The sequence below is a fragment of the Lucilia cuprina genome, chromosome 3, assembly GCF_022045245.1.
Source record: "Lucilia cuprina isolate Lc7/37 chromosome 3, ASM2204524v1, whole genome shotgun sequence".
In the NCBI taxonomy this organism is placed as follows: domain Eukaryota; kingdom Metazoa; phylum Arthropoda; class Insecta; order Diptera; family Calliphoridae; genus Lucilia; species Lucilia cuprina.
Genome location: NC_060951.1, coordinates 14,681,593 through 14,691,336, shown reverse-complemented (window position 1 = coordinate 14,691,336; position 9,744 = coordinate 14,681,593). Strand labels below are relative to the sequence as shown.

The 9,744-nt window shown below is 33.5% G+C and overlaps 2 protein-coding genes across 2 annotated transcripts in view; one reads left to right on the top strand and one right to left on the bottom strand.

The window, feature by feature from the left end:
• The window catches only part of LOC124419047, an 8,253-nt gene extending 2,752 nt beyond the window's left edge, over nt 1-5,501 (top strand). Inside the window, exon 2 of the mRNA XM_046947242.1 lies at nt 3,658-5,501. Coding sequence (XP_046803198.1) covers nt 3,662-4,330 — 669 coding nt within the window. The 5' untranslated portion in view covers nt 3,658-3,661 and the 3' untranslated portion in view covers nt 4,331-5,501. The remainder of the gene's footprint in view (nt 1-3,657) is intronic.
• LOC111686178 (structural maintenance of chromosomes protein 3) overlaps nt 1-9,399 on the bottom strand; it is a 107,382-nt gene extending 97,983 nt beyond the window's left edge. The window contains exons 1-2 of the mRNA XM_046947241.1: nt 9,294-9,399; nt 9,126-9,240 (exon numbers count right to left, since the gene is read on the bottom strand). Coding sequence (XP_046803197.1) covers nt 9,126-9,240; nt 9,294-9,308 — 130 coding nt within the window. The 5' untranslated portion in view covers nt 9,309-9,399. The remainder of the gene's footprint in view (nt 1-9,125; nt 9,241-9,293) is intronic.
• Nucleotides 9,400-9,744: the final 345 nt, after the last annotated feature.

Below are 9,744 nucleotides of genomic sequence, written 5' to 3'. Positions count from 1 at the left end.
AAATTATCGACTCCAAAGGTGAAGGCGCACCATGCCACTTCATCTTCTTCTCTTTCTTGCATTTTATGTAAGAATCAAAGCCATTTTCTACGGGATTGTAAGAGATTTTAAAAACTTTCGGTAATGGACAGGTTTTCGACTATTAAGAAACATCACTATTGCATTAATTGTTTGTTACGAAATCATGAAGTGAAAGATTGTAAGAGTCTGCATTGTTGTTCTATTTGTAAAAAGAAGCACAATACTATGTTACATAAAAATGTGTCTACTTCAGAAGCACAAGTGCTTTATCACAAGCTGCTCTATCTATACTCACAGTTTCTTTTCAAGTAGCAACATCTAACAGCTCTAGACCTTCAGCTTCTATTAATAGACAGGCGTTTTACACTTCGCAAAACCAAACCGTATTGTTAGGAACAGCGATGGTGCATATTCATCACCAGGGTATGACGTACCCAGCTCGTGCTTTCATTGGCCCTGCTTCGGAATCATCGTTTATTTCCGAAAGAGTACAGAATCGTTTAAAAATTTTGACGCAATCGATGAATGCTCAAATATCTGTTATCAACCAGGCGAATTCTGTGATATCAAGGAAATCGTGTTCCATTTATATTGGCACGCCCTTGGACTCTTCAATTATTTTGAGTACAGTAGCTCTCATTTTGCCAACTATCTCTGGTAATTTACCCTCATTTGTTATATCGAATGAGTATCGAAATGATTTGCCAAATACACGTTTGGAAGATACTAACTTATTTGATTCTAAACCAGTAGATCTACTCTTAGGGGCAGATTTATATCGAATTATAATGGGTTCAGTTAGAAAAGTTTTAGGGTCATTAGAGGCTCAGAAAACTATTTTCAGCTGGATTATTACTGGTCCAGTTCCTCAGTCTTCAATTCAGGTATACAGCACTAGAGTTGAATTTTCTGAAGAAGATAATATAAATAGTACCTTACTTAGATTTTGGGAAATAGAGGAACCTTCTAAACGGAAACTTATGTCAGCACATGATCACATGTGTGAGGACAATTATAAGAAAACTACTCGTAGGGATTCTACTGGTAGATATGTTGTAACATTACCATTTAAACCTGAATTTTCCGAGACGTTAACTTTAGGTCAGTCTAAACAGAATTTATACGGACAAAATCCTATCTCTTGAGAAATCCTGTCATCAAGAATATGTATGATGACGTCGTTAGGGAATATTTAACTTTAGACCATATGCGTCCAGTCAAAGACTCTCCTTCTTCTTCTTGCTACTTCTTGGTGATGAGGCATCCAGTTATAAAATTGGACAGAAAGACCACAAAATTACGTGTGGTTTTCAATGCGTCGAATAAAACGTCTAACGGCAATAGTCTTAACGATTGTTTATTTGTGGGACCCACATTACAGGCAGATCTCGTTCTCCTGATTTTACGTTGGCGCTTTTTTAGGTTTGTGTTTAATTGTGATATAACACAAATGTATAGACAGATTAGACTTGATAGTTCTCATACTCCATTTCAACGAGTCAAGTAGCTCAAAAACTCTTGGGTTACAGTGGAATGCTCATTCTGACTCGTTTTATTTTAATGTGGATCGTATTTCGATGCGATCAAGTCACACGAAAAGAGAGGTACTATCTATAATAGCTAGATTCATTATTGTCGCTAAGATGATAATGCAGGTTTGGCAAGACCAGATAGATTGGGACGCAGCTCTTAAGCCCGCTACTGAAGCCGAATGGCAAAAATTAGCTGCTTCATATCATGACGTAAACGACATCCAGATTCCTAGATGGGTTAATTATATACCTAATTCTACAGTGGAGCTTCATGTCTTTTCAGATGCATCTGAAAAAGCCTATGCAGAGATAATTTATGCTAGAGTCGAAAGACCTAATGGCGAAATTTATACCCATTTGTTAACTGCTAAAATAAAAGTAGCTCTCATCAAATCAATTTCTCTACCACGACTTGAACTCTGTGGTGCAGTTCTTGCGACGGATCTTTTAAAATCCGAATTATACGAAATTGACATCCCATTATGTCAAATATATTGTTAGACTGATTCTACAATCGTCCTTGCTTGGCTGAAAAAGGACCCTTGTTCATGGGCAACCTTTGTAGTCAACAGAGTTTGTAAAATTCAGGAAGGGGTCGGAAGACATAATTAGCACCATGTCAAATCTGTCGACAACCCAGCAGACTTGGGAAGTCGGGGTATTTCACCCCCTGATTTAAAACAGAACTATCTATGGTGGCATGGTCCAAATTGGCTTCGGGAAAAAAGCTCTACCTTGAATCTAGGAAATTTGTCTTTATTAGATACGGACTTAGAGGCTCGTGCAGTAAAATCTCATGCTTCATTTTTTTTTTTTTTTGAATTATGAAGACATTCTTGAGAGATTTTCATCTCTTGATAGGGCAATTCGAGTGTTAGCCTATGTATTTAGATTTTTCTATAATACTCACCCGGCTCATAGGAATCGAAATTTCTTTGAGACTACTATTGTGACAAACATTGAGGTTAAGAAAGTAAAACTGCGATTGGCAGTTTTGGCTCAAAAAGTAAATTTTGTCGAAGAATACCAATGTCTTTTGGATAAAAGACCACTATCTTCGAAAAGTCCTGGTGTTATTAGACTTAATGGTCGTTTGACAAAATCACCTTCCTTAGTCTATACCGAACGGCATCCCATATTGTTGCCGTATTCATGTCGTTTTAACCGTCTTTTGATTAAGTTCGTAAATACGATTTCTATCCACGGTGGAAATGCTCAGGATCTTAAGGATCGAATATTGGGTACCTCGACTAAAAACACTAGTTCGAGCTGTTTTTAATCGGTGCACTTCAGATTTATCAACTGATAGATTCTTGGCTGCTTTTAATCGATTTATATCGAGACGAGGTTGTCCCACTACTATGTTTTCCGACAACGGAACGAAATTTGTGGGAGCTTCTCGTGAAATAGAAAGGGATTTTAGAACATTTTAGTCAGAAAGTCGTGCTCGGATGTGTTCCACTTACGGTATTAATGGAGTTACATGGCGATTTATTCCAGCGGGCGCTCCTCATATGGGGGGCTTATGGGAAGCGGGAGTTCGAAGTTTTAAACTTCATTTCCGTAAAGAAGCTAAGTCCGTGAAATATACCTTTAAGGAATTATCGACGGTTTTCGCAAGAATTGAGGCTTGTCTCAACTCGAGACCGTTGTGTCCTGTGAGTGATAATCCGAATGAGCCAGTAGCTCTTACGCCTGGTCATTTTTTGATCGGGTCCCCCATCCTTGCTCCACCGGAGTCTTCTATTTACAAATCTCCAATCAGTCTCATAAATAGATATATCAAAGTTAAAGCTCTCACCCATCATTTCTGTAAACGATGGAAGGAAGAATATCTTTCAACTCTTCATAAAATATATAAATGGAAATACCCTGAACGAGACAAATCTGTAAGTGACTTAGTAGTTATAAAAAATGAACAAATGTCTCCGACTTCCTGGAAACTTGGTAGAGTCGTTAAAACTTATCCGGGAAGTGATGAACACGTTCGCGTGGCTGACATACGAACAGAAAATGGCATAATAAAGCGACCAATCACAAAATTAGTTGTTTTGACTAATGAAACTTTATAAAATTAATATTAAATAATTTTCCTTGTTCCTAGTACCATGGACGCTTTAACCATTGCAATGGAAGATGCGCTCTTAAAGTCCGACAAGAAAGTAATGGAGGTAGAGGACCAAGGATCTAAGGTGGCTACAGTAGCTGATCCAGCCCCTGCTACAATACCGGATCCAGTTCCTGCTCCAACACCATCGCTAACCCCTACTTTGGTATCTGCTTCAGCATCAGAGTTGCTTGCCTTAAAGGTCGCTTCGGTTGAGAAGTCTTCTGAATCTACAGATTCAGACCCGGCAGCAGCTCCCACACCCGCAAAGGCATCAAATGTGGAATCCTCGGGCTCGAATGTATGTAAACAGTGTAGAGGAAGACACCCGCTGTATAGGTGCGCTAGTTTTTGGAAGTTGCCTCATGAAAAGAGGCTTCGATTCGTAATTTTACATCGACATTGCTACAGATGTTTATCGACTAAACACCTGGCTAATGAGTGCAAGTCGTTGGTGAAGTGTAACATCTGCCACGACAATCACCACTCACGAGGAAAAGGTCAAAAGAAGAAAGGCGCGAAACCTAAACCCCCTACTTCAGCGCATTCAAAAGCGAAATCTATGCCCTATCCCGTTCAGACTTCTCATGTGCCATTAAGACATTATATTAACCTGTCTCCGACCTTAAAGGTAAATTTGTTGATAGGTAACCGTCGAATTTTGGTCTGAGCGGTTTTAGACCTGTGTTGTCCGATGTCTTATGTTTGTGAGTCCCTAGTCCAGCAGCATATGCTGCCTGTCTCGTCTGCGAACGACATTAATATATGTCGTTTGACTATTGGCTCAATATACGCGCCTCATCCTCAGATAACATTGTCTGCAACAGTGAGGAAAATGGTCGGTATACGAACCCCACCGGAAAATATTCCCAACGACATTTTAACTTTATTTGACGGTATTCAGCTAGCTGATCCCACATTTAATCAGTCGGGACAGGTCGCGTTGGTTTTAGGGCCAGAACTAAGTGCTTCCATTATCAAAGGAAAAATACATTCTAGCCCGGGTATTCCACTCGCTCAATACACTTTATTTGGATGGGTCATTTCCGGCCAATCCCCTTATTGAGAAAATAAAAACAATACTAAATTGACCTGTGAATGTTATTTATTCATCGGTACAGTCGAGAGACTGAAAAAATCCACCTGTGGGACTTCGGTTCTATGGGGAAAGTTGAGAGACTTCTTAAAAATCCTCCTGTGGGACTTCGGTTCTATGGGGAATGTCGAGAGACTTCTTAGAAATCCACCTGTGGGACTTCGGTTCTATGGGGAAAGTCGAGAGACTTTTTAAAAATCCTCCTGTGGGACTTCGGTTCTATGGGGAAAGTCGAGAGACTTCTTAAAAATCTAAGCAGGTCCTTTGACCTTTCGTCGATATTTTTAAAATTTGAAAAAATAATAATTATGAAAAAAAATTGAAAAGAAAACATAATATAAATAGATATATAATAATGAAAAAAATGTGTATATGTATAAGTTTATCCTAGATTTATTAACCTTTATTTCTCATTTGTTGTTACAACTAACTTCGTCGTTGCAAGATGGCCGGCAATGTTCATTTTAGAAATTAATTAAAACCGCTAACGGTATAAAGTAATTCGCAACTAGTTGCAAAGTTTTTTTTATTTTTTAAAACACTTGTTAAGTGAACGGCCTTACAACCACTTGGTTTAGTGCACAACCCCTATTGAGAATCTTTAAGATAATCATAAATTTAATAATTAAACTTTTTATTGAAAAAACTTAACTTTTTCTTGTCTTTTTATTTTTTTTTTTTTTTTTTTGCACACAAACATGGTTTATGAACAGTAGTATAATAATTTTTGGCACCATGGGGAATATTAACCAGTTTCTCATTTTTTAAAATAATAAAAAATATATTTAATAATACATTTTAAATAACATATTTAAAAAATTTTTTATTTTGAAATTAAAGCAAATTAGTAAGTCATTCTTTTCTTTCTTGCTCATATTCAATTAATTTTAAAAAAAGTGGAAAATAAGCAAAAAAATATTTATTATTTTTTTTATAAAATGCTTTTGTTTTGGGTGTAGCATGATTATTTATCAAGACGTTGTAAAAAATTTTGTAAAATTATTAAAATCGATCAAAACCGAAAATTTTGAATTTAAAATAATTTTTTTCTATATACATATATACAAAACTGGATTTATTATTTTATTTTTCAAATAGTACAAAGTGTATATCTTTATTTCCAAATAAAATTCTAAATAAAGTCAATAAAAAGCACGTAAAATCAAACAAAAAAACTTGTTATGTATTTTTATTAATAAATGTGTATTTTTGTGTTTTAACATAACATGTTTTATAGCTCCCCTGAATTAATCTCCATTTTTTTACTATTTTTACCCTCTGTGCATATTGAAAGGTAAAGATCAGTTCATTATTTCACTTAGCCCCCGTACAATTGAATCCCCGAATAGGGCTTGTAAACATTGTAATCAAACTATAGATCGCAATGTTGAGATAATTCAATGAAATTAGACACATGATCATCTAAGGTACCGGAGACGAAGCCTATTGAAAATGGTCCTTTATTTCACCTAGCCCCCATACAGCTGAACCCACCGAAAGGCTTTTAAGTTCATAATTATGTTTAAGGGAATTATATAATCGGCCTCTCCCAACTATAATTTCTTACTTGTTATACCCTAAACAACTATATTGGGGAATGTATTATGCGTTTGTGCTGATGTGTGTAACACACAAAAATGGTTAAAATCGGTCCATTATTTCGCCAAGCCCCCATACAACTGTACCCCCCGAATAGGGCCTTTGCGCTTATAATTATGTTAAATGTTTTATTATGTCAACAAAAATGGGCAAAACTTTTTTGTTATGATCGGGTGGCATTTAACCCGAGCTTAATAAAATGACATGAATGTCAAAATTCACTTAAAAATACAAATAAGACGATTAAATTATAATTAATTAGATTGTTTTAAATTAAATACATCTTTCGTTAGCTAAATTTCAGTGAACTCAAACATTTTCTTTATAAACAATATGATTTGAAGATTTTCATATATAAAATAATTAAATTCATGTAATCTGGAAAAATATCACTGTATTGCAATTTTCAAAATCCCGAATCCCGGGATTTGTAAAAGCCAGTCCCGACTCAATATGGATTGGTCAAAACTAAAGCAACTATTTAATACATACAGTGAATCAACTAAGTAATTTGCCTATGTAAAATTTTCATATTTTCATCTGAACAATTATTTTTAGGAAAATTAAGCAATTTGATTATATCATTTTTTAAAGAATATCTTATATTTTAATTTTCTATAATTAAAAGTAAAATCGTGAAGAACTATTACATACTAAAATCTTGATTTTCTATCTCATATTTTAAATGATTTATTTTATAAATAAAATACAATATGTATATTTTGATCTGGATAGTTATGCTTGACTTTGGTTCTAAATATACATACGTATATGTATTAGTTGAAAAATATTCCTTTCCCTTTGGCAGTTAAAGATTTTAAAAGAGTACTGTTGAGGCCCAGGAAGATGCCAGCGATAATGACTATCTAGAAATCGACATAGAGCCCCTCTTGTAATGTGCCCCCGCTCGCTACGCCAGTGGTTATTCACATTACTGTAAATGACGATTAGAAAGATTGACAGGTGTCAAGAATGACATCCCGTCAATTAACCTAAGCGCCATTATAGTTTTTGTGAAGAACTCAGAAGCTCAGCCAAAAATACAAAAAAAAAAACACAATATTAAAATAAAATTTATAACGTTTACGTCGTTTGCTTTATTACTCACATAAAACCCCAAGTAAAAGCAATGTACTTTTGGCTTCCAAATTTAATTATTAATAAAAATACTTAACTTCGGTTTTGTTGTTTAAATTTATTAAAACAACAGCAACATATTTCCCAAAAAGGGGTAAAAGATTTGTTAATGGTCTTTCGAAACTGTTTTTTTTTTCTGTTAATTCCTTAATTTATTTCATCAATTAATTTTGACTCAGTTTTTCGTTTGAACATTTTTTACGCAAAAAAACTTGTCTATTTCTCACAATAAGGATATAATTTATGAAGATTACAATTAAAAAACACTTGACAGATATCCTTTTAACAATAAAACAATAAATTCTAAAAATTCAAAATACTTTACTGTCCTGCAAATTCTGATGAAAAGCAAGAAAATGCAACAACAAATGCACCCAAATTTGTATTTTAAGATTTTTTCAGGGGTATTCCGTAATACACAATATCTATTTTTAATTGGAAAACATAAATTTTCTTTTTACCTATTTATTCGAACTTTATTTATGAATAAAAAACTAAATTCTCTTAAAAAAAGTAGGCAAAAAATTAATTGATTCACTGTTAAAATTAAATTTAAACAAAAAATGTATAGCATATTCGTAATTTGTATAAGAGGAGCACGTGTAGTAGTCATTGTAAGGATTATACGCCTTATTTGATATTTTTAGATGCTGTTCCTTGCGTACTTTATCCAATCAAGTATATTGTGCCTATAAGTTGCTTTGTATCATTCAGTAAATTGATCTACAATGATCAAATGGTACTCAAATGGTTTTTATGTCAGGAGATTGTGCAGCAAGGATTATGACGGGAATTCATAAGTCTTCTCACAGTAGAGGCTTTCATGTAGATTTCTTCAATATAATGTTCAGAATCATCGAAATAGGAACCAAATTACAAAATACTATGTTCACCTGTCAAAGTCCTTAGTATTACAGAATGGCTGTGTGGTATGGAGATGACTTTTCCTGCTCTGTTAGTGAACATATTTACCAAATAAATGAGAACATTATTAAAAATTTCTATAAAAATGTAATTAAAAACTTTATTTCGATGAAAATATACCGATTTTTCATGTATTCCAGCACGAAAAATTCCAAAAACTCACTGCAAATGAAGCCAAGATATTTGTTGAATGCGTCAAGTTCTTGTTTTCTTCATCAAAATCCTTAACAGGACAAAGAACGCAAGCATCTCATATTATCAAATAAAGCGCATGGTGTCTGCAATGACACCTAGAAGTGTTCCACATATAAAAATTACGGATATACTAACAAATATATTGTAAACAAAAATATAAAATTATAAAAACCGAATCAACGTATGCAACAAATTAAAATTTATCAAAATATATAATGTTTTTGCTTGCTGCAGCAAAAAAAAAACTAGTTTATTGGAAAAACATAAGTTTATATGTGTTTTTAATGGGTTTATGTGCTCTTCTTCCTTTTGTTATTGCTGAAATTATTGCTACCATTAGTGTCGGGAAAAGTAATAGTAAAATTTTATAAAATAACTTTATTTAAACACAGACGACTATATAAGGTACAGCAAAGGCGAATACAGAATCTTGTGAACAAGATTCTGAACAAGATTGTAGCCAGCTGCTACAACAACAACAGAATCTTGTATTAATATTAATTTATTAACATACCATAAAAAAAATTGCTTTTGCCGGAACCATTCCTTCCAACCACAACATTATGTCTTTTGTCAAAAGGTTCAACTACAGTTTGATCCTTATAACTCTTAAACCCTTGTATAATAATCTAGAAAAAAGTACGTTAATTAAAAGAATATAAGTAATAAATATTTTAGTTACTTGTTTGATATGCATATTTATTTAATTCACGCTATAAACTTGTTCATTTGTACACAAATATGTAGTGATGTATTTGAAATTATATTGAATTACTGAATACCAATTAACTAATGCCATAATCAAGGCGAATTCAGATAAGGTGGTGGCAGTTCTGTAACAACATAATTTAACAATATTCTGTTTTCGCATTTGGTTTATGTAGAAGTCAAAAACCATAAGTACGGCGAATTAATTTATTGAAAAATTTTTGTTAAATGTTTATATTTTATTAAAAAGTAAAAATAAAGATAGGAAAATTTGTAAAGCAAATATATTCTGACGACATATATATTATTACGATGTTTTTGTCCGTTTAATGGACATTTTTAAATATAAAAATTTAACAATAACAAACTTTGATAGCTTCGTAAACCAGGCGAATTAAGAAAAAAAATATCAGCTGATTGAATAA